The 17367-nt window shown below is 36.2% G+C and overlaps 1 protein-coding gene across 10 annotated transcripts; it reads right to left on the reverse strand.

Moving 5' to 3' along the window:
* Nucleotides 1-10877: 10877 nt before the first annotated feature.
* LOC127848626 (MATH and LRR domain-containing protein PFE0570w-like) lies at nucleotides 10878-17330 on the reverse strand. Of its 10 annotated transcripts, none has more exons than XM_052381208.1 (4): nucleotides 15416-15749; nucleotides 12764-13320; nucleotides 11900-12727; nucleotides 10878-11863 (listed from the first exon to the last, which is right to left on the reverse strand). In XM_052381208.1, exons 1-4 carry the CDS (start codon nucleotides 15681-15683, stop codon nucleotides 10994-10996), a joined length of 2523 nt encoding a protein of 840 aa, XP_052237168.1. In that variant the 5' UTR covers nucleotides 15684-15749; the 3' UTR covers nucleotides 10878-10993. The 10 variants fall into 10 exon arrangements, with proteins under 10 accessions (XP_052237168.1, XP_052237177.1, XP_052237222.1 ...); XM_052381217.1 differs by adding an exon at nucleotides 17203-17330 and having other exon boundaries at nucleotides 10879-12727; nucleotides 15416-15638; XM_052381262.1 differs by having other exon boundaries at nucleotides 10880-12331.
* Between the last annotated feature and the right edge of the window lie 37 nt (nucleotides 17331-17367).

Here is a 17367-nt window from a genome sequence, read left to right on the forward strand (position 1 = left end):
GTTTCAGAAAAAGAAAGCGTCGGGATTTACACTTCTTTCATAATGTTTTATTAAGCAGGGTTTATGATCAACATTTAAAAGGGGCCTTTTCACAGATTTTGGCACGTATTGAAGTTTGTCATTAAATGTTTTATATTGATAAATGTAAACATAGGATCTTAAAAGCTCCAGTAAAAAATCAAGAATAGAATTTAAAAAAAAGAAAAACAGTAACCCTCAACAGGTCTCGAACCACTGACCACTGGAGTCCTGGAGTAAAAATCCTACCACTTAGATCACTCGACTATCCATGCTCATACATTGATTGATGTATTTTATACTTTATATAAGTTGTCCTCGTAGTTTCACAAAATATAACGACAACAACAGAACTCTCCAAATTATTCAATCGTTTCGCGTTGTTACGCTTTATTATTTTCAGGTTTTTAAATCGTCAAAAGATGCATACAGTGGTTATTTTAACGCATGGTAAATGTTCAACATTACTGTTTCCTCACAAATATCATTGCTAAAACGAAAATTTGCGAATCTGAAACAATTTTTTAAATAATTTTGTCAATTTGCCAAAACGTGAAAAGGTCCCTTTAAACTTGCTTTTGCCAACCTTGAAGAAACTAGCAATTTGAGTAAAAAAAATACAATAATCTATCAAATAGTTTATTATATCAAAATGTCAAAACTCTGGCCTACTCGGACTAGATGGCATCTCTGAGGGGGTAATCACGTGATAATCAAAACGGGGAAAAATTACCTGTCTCGGCAGAGACGCCGCCATCTTGACTTTCTTTTGATCGCTTCGTGATTATTCCCTCTGCATTTGTCTTTTAATTATCGGCTTTTTTCCCCAAAAACTATTTGATTTGGTCGTAGCCAGTCCGGTGTGGGAAGGTTGTAGACATAAGTTTCCTTGTTGTTCGTCTCGCCATCATATTTGTAATAGTACATGCAAAATTGTGTGTTGACACATAAAACTGAATTGTGTAGATCAATGATGCATTTATAAACTTGTTCGCATGTTATGCAATTTATTTATTTAAGCTCGATTGCATCTAAAGCCTAAGGCTTATAGAAACGCCCTCGATTCGGTTGCCTGGGCGTGTACTTGGTGTACTATGTACTTGGTGTCTTTGGGATAGCTATAGAGATCGAACCCGTGAACTTCCGATCGCTAGACGGACACCTTATCCATTACGCCACGGCGAACTTGAAATGCTTTAAAACCATCAATACATGTATAGGAGCGATTTCATGACGATTTGCTAGAATCGCATAAGAAATATCGCTATTACCTTTTTAAATATACCTTTGAACTCAGGAGCGCGATAACTACATGTATGTAACAATGTTTGCCTCACGACAAAGCAAATCAAACAAGCTCGCCATCTTAAAGTGTAATTGTGCAAGTGAAATAAAACAAGTGAAAATGTGAGCCAACCTGTTTGTCAAGAACTATATAGAATATTCAAAATCAACCTCAATTACGTGCACAACTACATTTTATATAGAATATACACATCGCACCTCTCGATGAAGAGTGCCTGCATTGCCCTCTTGAGCACGATATATTAGCCTGGCTCGGTTCATGGTCCCTGACATGAGTCTCCGCTAGAGCAGCTATCAAGAAGATCAGTTACCACTACGCATTGGATCGGCATACATACAGCTTCATCGTGTTACACACATTTGCCTTCTTAGAGACCGTTTGATATGAAGCTGTTCGACCAATCTGTCGCCAGCGTAGCTATTTGTAAATGATTCACAACAGTCAATGAAATTATATTTCTCATGAATGAACCGTCGGTTACTCAACAACAACAAAAAAACGCAAAAAGCCAAACGTACCGATCGACACACGTTTTGTCCGCAAGTAGGACTAAATTAGTTCTATTTGTGGTTAGAGGTGCCTTTTTACTTTCGGGATCATTCGACGCCTGTTATGCCAATTATTCTTCGGGCTTTCGTACATAAGAATCGGGTTTACGTCGTTCATAAGATATGCTAATATTTTAACCAAACAGTCGATGCACGTCAAATGTTAAAGAGTTCCTGAAAACTGCCCTTTTCCATTTAATGGACACTGCAACCGAAGGTTGTGTAAGCACGTACTAATTTATAATATAGGTAGTATTTTTTATTTTATGAATTAGTTTTTGCTTTTTCATGAAGCAAAATAAATAACAAATGATATGTTTTGCGTGTATCCATACGAAAAAACATTAGACATCACAGAGAAAGTGAGCCAACCGATACCTTTGTGCTCGAAATCTGTGATGACTTCGGGTCAATCCAATCCGCAAAGACACGGACTTACGACGCGCCCGAATGTCTGTCAGGCTTTCATTTGATATTGTAGAGGGGCGAGATTGAGACGCAAACATGAGCAATATAGCTCACACCCAGGTTACACTCAAAAAGTTTGGTTATACACAATTATCGCAATGTGTGACCAAAGGTCGTGCGTGCGGGCATTGCACAGGAAATGCCTCTGATTTTACTTTTATCTGAGCCGATTGAAAAGAGATATGCTTTCTCTGTGTATAATTTAATATCACTACAATTGAAAGTCGCATGGATAACATATCACATATCTATATTATTGATTTACAGTTACGTTCAATTGAAATATATCGGAACCATGGCGACACAACCGTTCGTTTATATGGACACTGTACATTCCTGTACACTTCCTGACATAGAGTAGAGGTTGAACGATTTGCCTGCAATAGTAGGCTTATAAAACCAGTGACCATTGAATGTACAAAGCGTTTAATGAAATTAAATTAAACATTATGCTCTGTAAAAATATTATATAAACGTCAAATTCATCATATCAACGCATTGCATTTTAAATCGCTTTAAGTTTAAGAACTAAATAGTTTTGAACCGAGATTGAGAACTCCTTTGCACGGCTAGTGCTTCGTGAAACAGAAAGCGGATGGACACAGAGATGGCACAAATCTTCGTCCATAGGTCACCAACAAGACTACTCTTTCTACTCGTATCCCTTCAGAAAGTCAGTTTGTCACTTCTTTTGTTACACCTTTCCCTTATCGTCAATAACATTTCCATTTCCTTTGTGCGACAAGCTGTTCAGAGTTTTAAATCGGCCTATCAGATTTGTCATTTAGATATAGTTGATTCCTTTCGTGTAGAACAGCGTTGCATTCAGGTATGCCGATAAACATTTTGTTACTTTTTCAAGAGGGAAATCGCATGATATGAAACTGTTTAGAGTGATGCTTAGCAGCGATAAATGTATTTCTTTTCTCTTGTCCTTTTGTGACAATAGAACATTTCTGAACTTGATCAAGATACAGTGTAATTCTATACAACTTGTGGCCGAAAAGCAAGTGAGAACTTTTCAAAGTTTCGTGACAAATCGTGAAAGCGAGGACATCTGATTCAGTATCTTTAACATCTGGATTTATTGTCCTGTCCCTGGCAGTGGTTTTGGTTTCTGACAAAATACCTCGCCTTTGTTTTAAGTCGACGTTGCATTACGTGCGGTTGTTTTTACCTTCAACACGCAGGTACTATTTTTGTTTGTTAGTGAAATTGGTTGCTTTGTTGATCACTGCATATACACACATGTAGATCTATATTTAAAACGTACTTTTGGATCAAATCAGTATATAGAGGAGATATGTTGGCTTCGACGGAATATCGATTTAATTCACGAGTGATTTTTTTCTACGATCACGAGTGAATTAAAATCGATATTCCACCGAATCCAACCAAATTTCTGTTTATTTTATGTGTTTTTTTTTCACCGTTTATTTTCGCTGGAATCATGACGTCTTTTCGTCAAAAATGACGTCATTTCACAGTAAAATCGTGAAAATTATCGATATTATTATTCACTTTTTGAAACAGTGAATTATCAGTTTTAATTCACCGATATTTCTCTATAGACCACCGGAAAGCATAATATAAGCCGTCATAATCAACACTGTAAAGTGTTTCGCGCTCTTTCATGCAATATGCCCGCTGATACTTTTATGTAGGTGCTTTTATTTTGCTAACGTCATCTTTTACGGCACGGATTGGGATAAAGCCTTATGGTCAGGTGGATTGTAGGAGCTTCCATTGTTACTCCTCACCCTTTAACAATATTAGACATCATTTATGTCCCTCGTTCATTTGTCAATGGTCCGTTAATGCATTAACACCCATAGATTTGTATAGGCTATTGACGATTGTATAGAGCATTATAAGTAGTATTTGATTTTGACATCAAATTACTGATAATAAAGAAATTATATCATTGATTATAAGCTAAATGAGTATACCTCCCTTTTCAAACCCTTACTTACGAGTGTGTACCTCAGATTAATGTTAACGTGTTTGAATTTGAAGGAAATTTATGTCAAACATCTGAAACTTCGGTTGCAAGTGGCCTCGCATTATGGTAATGCAACAGTTACTGAAATTGCCGGAAAGTTAAAAATTTAGAAAACTCTACTCGTTCAGGAAAAATTGGACAGTTAACCAACATTTACCAAAGACGCCCAGTTTAATTGGTGCAAAACATAAATGGCCGAGATTTACGGAAAGTATGTCTATGTCTAGTTATGAAGTGCATTTTCTAATATGTGAACATGGTCTGCATTAATTAATTAATGCTTAGTTTTGATATATATTTAGTGTGAATATATATTGTATATTAATTTAACTAATTATTTTAGTTTTGTTATGTCTGAACAAGTAAAAAAAACATATACAATACATCTTAATAATAATATTATTATTCACAAACAGTTAAAACCACTTTGAAGTGTTTACATTTATCTGATAACTTTAATATTGCTTTCTTTAAAATTATATTATCTTACGCTCTTTGAAGTAAGGACACACAAATATAATTTTTATTTTTTCTTACCATAAAATGGTCAATTGGAGCCCTTGTTTTGTGGATTTTGCTAATTGAATATTTAAAAACGGTACGTGTTATTTTTTTTAGTAAATCAAAGATATTATTTATTTAATAATATTTTCATTTAATAGAACTTCAAATACGCGTTAGCATTTACCAAAAGTTTGGTTTGTGCAACATCACGCCCAGACCTTAAGTCCTCGCTGGGCGATGCCCCTCCGGTGACTGCCTGCGCTCTTGTTAGATCAGCAACATTTACTTTCAATGAAATCATTGGGCGTGAAAGTGAATGAATTGTGGCAATGAAATGAACAGTTAAGGATAAAACGATCCGGAACGGACAGCCCGCCAGATGTATCTTTTAAATTAGATGTTAGCCTTTTCAAGCCATTCATGACCATCTTGTAAAGGCAACAGTAATTGATTATTTGCCTATTAGGCGGTTGTAAACTATTAACCACAGTTTAAATAACATAAATAGTACCCCGATTGTTTTACCTTTCCTCCCCTTTTGCGCTTGAACACGTGCACATTTAAGATTTTTTTCCGCATCGGTATCGTTTTAAATTTCTATAAGTTTTACACAATAATTAACTATCAGTGATATTCCCATGAAGTTTGTTGTTTCGTAAGGTTGTTTTTTTAAAACATTTTTATAACCTTGCATTCACAATCATTATTACCGATATCAAAATAACTTAAGGACATTTATTTCTACCCCGTCTTCGTGATACACATAATCTTATCGTTCAACAATACCATTTAATATTACATTAACATATACAATTACTGTAATAATTCGATATACTACCTTATCGTATCGTAGAACATTGTCAAAAGAAAAACTTTAAAGCCTAATGTGAAAAACACACACATTGAAACACTGAAACAACTATTTAAGGTTTGCATAAAGTTTAAATATGTTTTCATTGTATCAATTAATTATTAATGAACTGCTTATCGGACAAATCACAGATTATAAAAGTGAATGCAATACAAGTAAACCTGATTGAAAATACAGATATATCAGTTGTTACCACCATAATTATTGTTTGGTAACTTCTGTAGCACTTTTAGCGTCATTAACATTGATGATTTAGTCATTTATAATTTTATTTATGTTGATACATGTTGAACGGACGGACGATATATAATAGTCGTTTTTCTCATGTACATGAAGCTTGTGTTCGTAGTTATGATTGCGCATGTTTGAATTGATGTTTTCTCTTTGAAGTATAAATTAGGCTTTCATTAATTGACCGTTATGACCGGTTATAATAACTTGTATTGTAGTCTATTGATGAACATAAAAGGAACGTATATTTAAGTTTGTCTATATATTTTACAGCTGATTACTCATTCATGAACAGTTTCAAAGTAGTATTTTCTGTCAAGCCGTTTGGCATACACATGTACTCATATTTATGCATCAAACCAGACAAAATCTCTAGAAGTGATAGCATACACTTGTAATCGTTACACAATCAACCGTAATCGCATGACTATTGTATCATATATACGGTAAAACGTTCAAAAGCAAAAAAACAGGAGAGGAACAACTTGGCACCCATCAAACATTAGCAACAATGCGGTAGCATTTTGAAGGACATTTTGGTGACAATCGTTCCACAAGGTCAGTGTGAAATACACGGTAGCATCTGTAATAAGTCACGAACCTACTAATGAAACTTTGAGTGATGTATTTTCAGTATATATGATCTGACAGCAAATGTGCCAACATATCAATTAGAACTATTACAAGTCTCGGATGACATGCTAACGGTTTGACTGGCAGCAGAATGGAGGTACCACCGAGCCACGCGGCGCATGTTCATCCACACAATACGTATTTATCTTACTTACACCTAACTCGTGTTTATTGCTTTGAATTTAAAACCTCGTTAATTTTAATTTCTTTTTTCCTCTTCAATAAAAATTCATTGGAAAGAGTACAGTATCCATTCTGCTGCGCGCTGCAGGAGTAAGATTACTCGGCCGAATAAAGAGACAAATTATGGAATATACCCGTTATATGATAAGCTTTTGTATTCAGGTGGACAATAAATGAATAATTATATAAAGCTTCAGCGTTTAGTGAAATAGGGTAAGTGGCCTTTGTGAAAGAAAAAATTGCATATTTATTATGAATTTCCGACAGCATTGTGCTAACATCGTCTGAGGTCACGTGATAGATTTGTGGGAGACACGGGGTCATCGCCTAGATATCAGACACACGAGTTTGCCACCATCTACGTGCGCAAAGGCATTTTCTACGCTTGTGCGAACTTTAATGACTATTATAACACCATAATATGAAATAACATATTGGTAATATTAACTAGACATACGCTATTCTGATATAGATGAGTCCTTTGTCGTGGCATGAGCTAATTTATTATATTGCCGCAGCACCTTTCGTTTAATCTACACCATCTCCACAACCAGTGGTGTACCTGATTTGAATTTTATATAGGTTTGTCGCTTCTGCAATAACTCCATATTATATTTCCCACTTTAAGTTTTGCGACTGCAATTTAACAGCTTGATAAATTTGTATCTTTGAAATTAAACTACGGAAACCATATAGAGAATAATCAGGTCGATAAATCGTGTTCACTTTTTTCATAGTTGCATTTCCTTAGCAATGTCCCTGTCTAAAGCAGTAATGTCCAATATCGTCTCTCGTAACTCTCTTAGAGTGGTTTTGTACATCTATATAATGATTTTGTACTTCTTTACTGTGTTTTATGTACAAAAGTGAGACTTTAATAAACTATTGTGTCTGTCCGTCTGCTATTGAATTAGCACAGAAACATGCAATGTGACACATTTGAAATCTGACAGAAATGACTGCCTCATATTAAAACTTGTATGACAATTAGCTTGTATACTGTTTAGTTTTGCTTGGTTTTCTTCAAAGGTACTTCATATTTATGTCATTTCATATACAGCTGAGTTTCGTTGGGTAAGAATTAATAAAAATGACAACAAAATGAATCGGGGATTTTAAAAATGTATTGATACAATTACATACACAGGTACGCAAAAGTGGCAACGGGAAATCGTTTGCGGAAGTCGTTAGAGTTTGGTTGAACTTATACACAAAGTCGTTTAATACATGTTTATATTTATATCTGATGGATCAACACAACCCAAAGTTGTGCATTAACATTTTCGTAGATGAAAATATAAAAATGATCTTTGTCCAGCCGCAATAGCGCGTTAACACGGTTCTCCGTAAAAGACAGCAAGCAAGTTAAGGTACTCGAATCACGGACTCCCTGTATATCATCGGGTGGTTTTATGGGGGTATACATATATCCATAAAGTATATAGTGCAATAAATCGCCCAGTTCCCATCCCAGAAAGTTATGAAATACATGTTTTTCCACGGAAGTGAAGGGGATAAAGACATATGAGTTGATAAGCCAATCGGCTCCGATTAGAGGTCTAAATTTCAGATTATTTCTAGATATATTCCAAGTCCATCTGATAAACTACCCTCGGTCCTGACGGAAGAAGCAACAGGTTTATTAGCTTCTTTGACTGTAGAATTTGTTTGATAGATGTAGATTTTGATAACGCTGTGGAACATGGGGAGAAAGCGCCGATAAGACATACAGACAAAACGTCAGATCGATATCGGAGAAAGCTAACGGTAAACTTTGAGAAGAACGGCGCTTAAAATCTGTAATGGGGAATAGCCGTTCTAAAAATAACGAACGCCACATTCTTATTTGAATTAATTACTTTTATACTGCATAGTTTCGTAGCGGAAGCTATTATATTACAATGAGATCATTTTCTCATGGCAAAGGATAGGGATTTTACTATGTTGTAGACTTTTGTTAATAATAATAATGAACTAAAGCATATGAATAACTTCTTTAAACAGACCTCTTTGAATGGTTGTTGATTGCGTTTTGTGCACCCGCAAAGTGGTAGGAATTTAGAATTGCACTTGTCCGTATGTCCGTCTGCTCGTATAACATTAGTTTTTTTTCATGCCTTAACACTAGCTTACCGCATCGAATTAAGTATACTTTAGTGCATACGTGTATTTACATTAACAAATTTATTCTGGTCGTGTACGTGATATGTAAGTATTTGTGCCACGGATTTATTTTCAGTACTCTTTTTGCATAGAATATGTTAACTGTAGTCAGATACAACATACCTCCGTGGCAAAGTGGTTTGGGTGTTTAATAACGGGAATGCAATGGTTCGATCCGCACACATCGGTTGCTGACCCAGCAACAAGTTCAATCTCGGGGTATCGATTGATTAATTCCTGTCAAGTGCCCGATATTAAGGACAAGAATTCAAGTAAAGAGGTTAATCAGTAAATTCTTACAAGTCATAACTTACTTGTCTTTTCACGTTTTGGTAAATTTACAAAATTTCTTTTTACGTTTTGGTAAATTTACAAAATTGAAAAAAAAATGTTTCAGACTCGCAAATTTTCGTTGTAGTTATGATATTTGCGAGGAAACAGTAATACTGTACATTTACCATTCTCTTAATTATCCAGTATATGCATCTTTTGACGATTTAAAAACCTTAAAATTATGAAACATTGCAACGCGAAACGATTGCATAATTTGGAGAGTTATGTTGTTGTAGTTGTATTTTGTGACACTACGAGGATTTCTTATATAAAGTATTAAATACATGTCTAGTTGTATGAGCACGAATGGCCAAGTGGTCTGAGCGTAAGACTTTTAATCCAGGTATCAGTGGTTCGAGCCCAGTTGAGAGTAACTATTTTTCTTTCTTTCATTTTTACTATTTTTAATGGATTTTTTTAGGTCCAATATTTACAAATATCAATATAAAGCATTAATGACAAACTTCAATACATGCCAAAATCTGTGAAAAGGTCCCTTTAAATCGAATTGAGTGACACTACAATAAACAAACACTTAAGCAATATTAAATGTAAATAATTTAAAATAATTACGGAGTATTGCGGAATGGGACTCTAGACCGTTTTTTCTATAATCAATGGGAGACAACTAGAACATGCACAGATACAGTTATCTGATGTCAGTCGTGTTCAAGTTGTTTGTAATTAGTAGGCTTTTTATCAAATGTTTTGCGCACACACATTTTTTTGTAATATTGTATAGTATGGTGTAATGGGGTATTATGTTTGCCGATACAGGATTTTTTTATTCGTTGTTGTTTGTTCGAAAGTATGGGACTTGAACTGTGAATACTGTAGTTTACATAAAGTCAGAAGTGGTAATTTGTTTGTTTAAACATAATACGTACATTTGATTAAATGTACATCAATTATTTTGAAAATCTCTTTTGAACCAAACTGTGAATAAGTCCCTTTAACAGAAACCTTAGTTGAATGCTATAAAAAATATTATCATTATTGTGTATGCAAACGTGGAGTGTTATAATGGCCCAAGTGCATTTTTAATACCTTATTATATACTATTTTGGTCACGGTCGCATTACTATGCACGAGCTTATTGCTTATATATTGACACTTTTGTATATATAACGGTGAAATACAATTGTTCAATTATATGAATTAACTTTCTGTTCTATTCTGTAAAAAGTTATTATCATTATAAGCAGTCAATACCAGTCTCATATGTACTGATGACGACAGAAAATGAATACTTGCCAAATGAAAAACGTTATCTAAGTACGGAAATATACAATTTTAGTGTATTTTTCGTACTTAGCAGTTAAACTATTAAAACGTTCACTTTGGGGGATACGTTTTAATCATATTTCATTAGGAACAGAATCGGGCATGCAATTGAAGCTATTAAATAAACCAAGGCACTAACAGAAATACTGTTAACTGCATAATGCTATGTATGTGTAAACATGTCTTAATCAAATTGCCATAATGTAATTTAATTCGTTCTTAAAGAAGTATTAAGTGTATTATAATATGTGAACAGACACTTGATTTGTTTAAAAATAAATAACATAATATTAACACAAAATAGAAATTACATTGATAAATATATTATTTGTAATCAATATTAATGATTTCTCAATCATTATAATCAATGTATTTTTTTAAACATATTAAGCAATCGTTTGTAAAATATATAAAAATAACAAGAATAGTAAAAATAAATTGACTTTAAGTTAGTCGTTGTTCTTATGAATACAGCAAAGCCTCCTTAAAGCTGCACGAATTTGTTTTAAGAACGGGCGCATTTGTCCCAGCGACGTGTTCTTCGTTAAGCCACAACTTGTGTACTTGACTGATTGCAGATGATCTCCATCAGCTGTGCTTTTCCCATGAATTAAAACCTTGTCACCAACCAGGCTTCTGTTGTCAACGAGGCTCTTGTCATAAGTACTGTTATTATCATAAGTGAGGTTCATGTCACCAGTTAAACCCTTTTCATAAATAAGGCCTTTGTCAGCATTACGGCTTTTGTGTCCATCCATACTCCTGTCTTTAGAGAGGCTTATGTCACTGGCAAGGGTATTGTTATTAGTGCGTTTCTTGACATCATTCATGCACTTGTCACCAGAAAGGCTCTCGCGCTTCTCTCTTGCTGCACATCTCTCTTTAAAAGCTAGGTTGTTATAATCAGCATTGATCGTGACATCATCAATGATCTCGCAATAAGCAAGACAGAATTTATCAGTGAAACGTTTGATGATATCAGCGATCCTCCTATCATCAGAGAGGCTGATGTCATAAGCCAGGCCCTTTTCATCATCATTCAGATTTTTATCATTAACCAGGCCCTTGTCATAATTCACTCCAGTTTCTTCAGCCACACCCATGTGATCAGCTACTCCCTTGAAATTAGCCACAGTGCCCTTGTCATCAGCTATACCATTGTCGTCGACCACTCCCTTGTCATTCACCACTCCCTTGTCATAAGCCACTCTTTTTTCATTCACCACTCCCTTGTCACCAGTCACTCCCTTGTCGTCAGCCACTTTCTTGTTATCTACCACTCTCTTGTCGTCAGCCACTTCCTTGTTATCTGCCAATCCCTTGTCGTCAGCCACTTTCTTGTTATCTGCCACTACCTTGTCGTCAGCCACTTTCTTGTTATCTGCCACTCCCTTGTCGTCAGCCACTTTCTTGTTATCTGCTACTCCCTTGTCGTCAGCCACTTTCTTGTTATCTGCCACTCCCTTGTCGTCAGCCACTTTCTTGTTATCTGCCACTCCCATGTCATCAGGCACTTTTTTGTTATCTGCCACCCCCTCGTCGTCAACCACTTTCTTCTTATTTGCCACTCCCTTGTCGTCAGCCACTTTCTTAGTATCCGCCACTCCCTTGTCGTTTGCCACTATCTTGTTATCTGCCACTCCCATGTCGTCAGCCATTTTCTTGCTATCTGCCACTGCCTTATCGTCAGCCACTTTATCGTTATCTGCCACTCCCTTTTCATCAGCCACTCTCTTGTTATCTGTTACTCCCTTGTCGTCATCCACTTTCTTGTTATCTGCCACTCCCTTGTCGTCATCCACTTTCTTTTTATCTGCCACTCCCTTGTCGTCAGCCACTTTCTTGTTATCTGCCACTCCCTTGTCGTCAGCCACTTTCTTGTTATCTGCCACTCCCTTGTCGTCAGCCACTTTCTTGTTATCTGTCACTCCCTTGTCGTCAGCCTTTTTCTTGTTATCTGCCACTCCCTTGTCGTCAGCCACTTTCTTATTATCTGCCACTCCCTTGTCGTCAGCCACTTTCTTGCTATCTGCCACTCCCATGTCGTCAGCCACTTTCTTGTTATCTGCCACTCCCTTGTCGTCAGCCACTTTCTTGTTATCTGTCACTCCCTTGTCGTCGGCTACTTTCTTGTTATCTGTAACTCGCTTGTCGTCAGCCACTTTCTTGTTCTCTTCCACTCCCTTGTCGTCAGCAACTTTCTTGTTCTCTGCCACTACCTTGTCGTCAGCCACTTTCTTGTTATCTGCCACTCCCTTGTCGTCAGCCACTTTCTTGTTATTTGCCACTCCCTTGTCGTCAGCCACTTTCTTATTAACTGCCAATCCCTTGTCGCCAGCCACTTTTTTGTTATCTGCCACTCCCTTGTCGTCAGCCACTTTCTTGTTATCTGCCACTCCCTTGTCGTCAGCCACTTTCTTGTTATATGCAACTCCCTTGTCGTCAGCCACATTCTTGTTATCTGCCACTCCATTGTCGTCAGCCACTTTCTTGTTATCTGCCACTCCATTGTCGTCAGCCACTTTCTTGTTATCTGCCAATCCCTTGTCGTCAGCCACTTTCTTGTTATCTGCCACTCCATTGTCGTCAACCACTACCTTCAAGCTTTTAATGTCACACAGAGACTTGTCATCAGCGTGAAGCTGCTGAGCTGGGGCTTGTGACTTCTCAACCTCACCACGTGATAGATTCTGACCAGAGTTGGTTGTCTGTTCAGCAAACGTGGCAGCCATAGATAGCCGAAACTGTTTTGAATGTTGCAGTTCTTTCACAGGGCCTGCAAGTTCATAACAGCTTTCTAAACGACATATAAATAATGCATAGGAATGTCCGAGAGTATGCAATTTGAAAAAATATCGATATTCCTGGAGTTGTTGAGGGTAACGATGGTTACTAAGTAGTTTTGAACTTTATTAATCAGAAACAGTAGCTCTGACAAAACTGAGCAGTTATTGTAGTAACGAATGTGTGACAAACCGTTTTATGACCCTTGATATATTGCTGGCATTTCAAGTGAAACTAAATGTAAGATTCACGGGGTAGCGGACTCGAACTGTTGATATGTAGAGCTTGTCATGATACATTCTCCGCTATTTAGAGGTATCACTGGTAAAAGCCTAAAAGGTCAATCAAAGTCTTAGATAAATATCTCCAGATTCCAAACCATTAAAGAGTCATGTTGATTTAACCTTTAATTGTGTGTTACATTTTAAAATCCACTTGAAAATTCTTTATTGCGTAAAAAGATATGGTCAATATCGATATTTAACCTTTAGAGTGATAGTGACCATTGTCACTATAAATGTGCGTCACATTTAGGCAAACATCGATACCAATTAATTAAACTATTTTGGAATTTAGATGAGCAAGTGAAAGTTCGCACAAGCAAAAAGCTGATTGTAACTTCTTGCCTCTAAGTGTAAAATTGACTTCTTTACCTGGTTCATTTTGGTTCATTCGTTATGCTTACTGAACCAGAGAATTGTATAATATACGGCAAATTCAGTACAGCAAAGAAAATAAGTCAATTTTGACCTACATTATGTATGTATGACATTGACCTTTATTCTGGGTTATTAAATAACGAGCGCTACAATCAGGCATATAACATGAAAATATAGTTTTGGCGTGATTTTGAAATCCCCACACATGACCAAGTCACATAAAAAAATGCAAGCGAAACACGCCGGTTTACAATTGAAGGACAATAACTCGCATAAAGCAAATTAAACGAGTTGATAATATGAGAGTCTCCGCAAAAAAAAAAAAAAGATGTTTCGTTGAATTAAAGTTCATGGTTCTGAGATCTCGCGCTGAAACTTTAACATTTTAAGATGACTTAATACTTTTAATGCAAAGGAACAAAACATAAATGGTAAAAAAATTCTAGACTAGACCCTACGAAAAATAAGCAAATTTAAGCACAGAAGATCATACATGCACTCGTTTTATCGAAATCGGATTGTTTTTGTTCTGGATATATCGCAATGGATCCAACGAAAATGACATATTTTTGGCGAAGCTGTCTAACCCAGATTTTTATCTATATAAATGTCCACTAAAATGTAAAAAAATAGCCCCGTCTGTTCGCTCGAATGTTCAAATTGCAATCCTGCATATATTAATTTGAATGCAGAATTGCTTTCAGCAGCGATATTTTTCAATTGTCACAGTTATGTCCAGAAAACAATACTTTTGTGTGTTCCCCTTTACAACTCCAGGCATTTAAACTAAGAAGCTGTGGTTTCGTGGTGCCGTATCGCATTCTGTGCACTAGTATATTTATAAACTCAAAAGTACTTCTTTTGCAATTATAATCCAGGGTAAGGAGCTTTTACTATATGCTCGCTACTTCGAAAATTATACCAGGAAATACAGATAGTCCATATTAAGATTTTGATGTATTTCGACATTAACCCATTTATGCCTAGCGTCTAGAAAAAGGGCATTGGCAAACAGCGTAGACCCAGATGAGACGCCGCATGATGCGGCGTCTCTTCAGGGTCTGCGCTTTTTGCTTAAAGGAATTTCTGTAAGGAATATTCTAAATATAGAAATAAATATACTAGACATCCCTAATTTTGGAAATAAATTGGTCTTATTTAAAAGGATGGAAGAGTCCACTAGGCATAAATGGGTCAATATTTGCGATCATAAATTTAACAAAACATGTGGTTGGCAAACATCAAACTGCCATTTTGATACAAACAGTTTTACGATAAAAAAAAACGTTACACATAATATAGATAAATTGAAACACAACATTCGAACTTATGTCTTATTTACAAATACCAAAACTTCATCAACGTTCTCAAAAATAGTTAATATGTATACGTTGTATTCAATATATCCATGACCTACGAATAACTTACGTCTATTTCTGCGACGCGGCCTGGCGCATAGGAATCCTTCTTTTGTCGCCTGTTCGAGGACGTAATTTTGAACATCGCGTCGCACTATGTCAAACATCTCGCTGGATTGAACCCCTGCTACGTGAAGGTCTACTGTAAGTTTCGCAATCAGCGGCATAATCACGTTGTTTGCGTAAGCCGGATAGCCTCCTTGGCTTACGAAATATCTTCCCACTGGGGTAAGCTGGAATAAGTTGCGCGTATTTTTATTCAGTGCTATATCGTACATTTTCTCTTTTTAAAAATATGCAATGATGTGTAAGTACGTCTCTTTGCTTTATCGCTTAGCGCGTTACTAACGTCAATAGCGTCAATGACGTCGTTTGTTGTGACGTCATAATAATTCGTTACTCAATCGACCAATCGTATTAACGTTATTATAATTATCCGATGAGTCGTTCGGGAATTTCCAAATATTGGATAGTCATTATATTAACTATTTCCCACTTAGAACAGTGAAAATGGCTATTTGCAAACAGCATAAAACCAGAACAGCCTGCGAGTAACTCACAGTCTGTTCAGGTATTATGCTGTTTGCTGCTCATCAGTTTCTAATGTTTTGTGATAAAGCCGTACAAACTTGAATCTAGTAAGAAAGGTCTTAAATTAAATATAACTTTCTAAGGGACTATGAATACGTCAAAATACGTATCCTAGTGGTAAAGGTTTAACTAGGTATAAACTCATGAGGAGTGCTGGGTCTCATATCGAGAATTTTAACAGACGGTCGTTCGCTTCAGCAACGATTGGAAGCCTAAGGGCATCAAGATCCCCCAAGGTCTGTGTCAGGGTCCACTGGGTTCCGGTCTTAACTGTTTGGTATTCTCTCGTTTGTGGACCTTTATGAACCATATTTTTCTGAAACCCGTATGAAGCCAAGGTGTCTATTTGGAACTCAAATAAACGTTTTTGTGTGTATGTTAAATTGTTGATACATATAGAATGTTTGGATATTAAATACAATTTCTTGCTTGAACTCCGAGATGTTACAAAATTTCCGGACAAACACAGTGAAATGGCATAGAGGTTAGAACTTACATGGCTGGGTGTCAATTTGATGAAGGGGTGCATGTAGGTATACCTAAGAGTACCCGGGTACATGTAAGTAGTACCCGAGCCAACAATCACCAAACGAGTGGTACTTGATAAGTGCCCTGACTTTCTTATTCAAAACCATATGAGTATGCATGTCTTTACATAAATGACTCTAATATGGGTAAGACATGCATATCGGACCGACATTAGGCCAATCTGGTATGAAACTCGTATCGGTCCCAAATAAGATGACCCACTTGGGGCCTATACATGGGCAAACTTCATATGAAACAACGTGGTTTTCAATGGTAATATATGGAGTTTATATGTGTTGAATATGGTTCCCACATGGTATATCTGTCCATTTTTTACCTTGCATTGACCTTCTCGCTCAGCAGTTTTTTGTTTAAACGTATTTGACATTCAAAGTTAAAAAAGGACTGTTATTAAACAACCTTACACATTAAAAAATATATATAATTTAGATCTATATATAATGTGTAGGTTTCGTTGTATTTTAAACTTCTTTGTTATTCCATCCCAGAATACTGTGGACTGTTTGTGTATCCCTGTACTGAGTTTATTTAAGTACATTACAAACATTTATGAAATAAAACGGTTAAGTATGTCTATTAGATAATATAGATACCGGGGGTATAGGAAACAAATCCGGCAAAACCCTGTATAATTTCAGAACAAACTGCTGTTTTTACCATAAGTGAGATTTCATAATCAGTCGCATAATTTTGTTCAGAGTCTCTAGATTTGACAGCGGTGACAACAAACCTGACACGTCAAATATCTCCGGAATCCTCCGCAAGACAGTTGTAATAAGTCGTCTGCTGATACTGGGTGCATGATCAAAAGCAAAATTGAAG

The sequence above is a fragment of the Dreissena polymorpha genome, chromosome 1, assembly GCF_020536995.1.
Source record: "Dreissena polymorpha isolate Duluth1 chromosome 1, UMN_Dpol_1.0, whole genome shotgun sequence".
Taxonomy (NCBI): Eukaryota; Metazoa; Mollusca; class Bivalvia; order Myida; family Dreissenidae; genus Dreissena; species Dreissena polymorpha.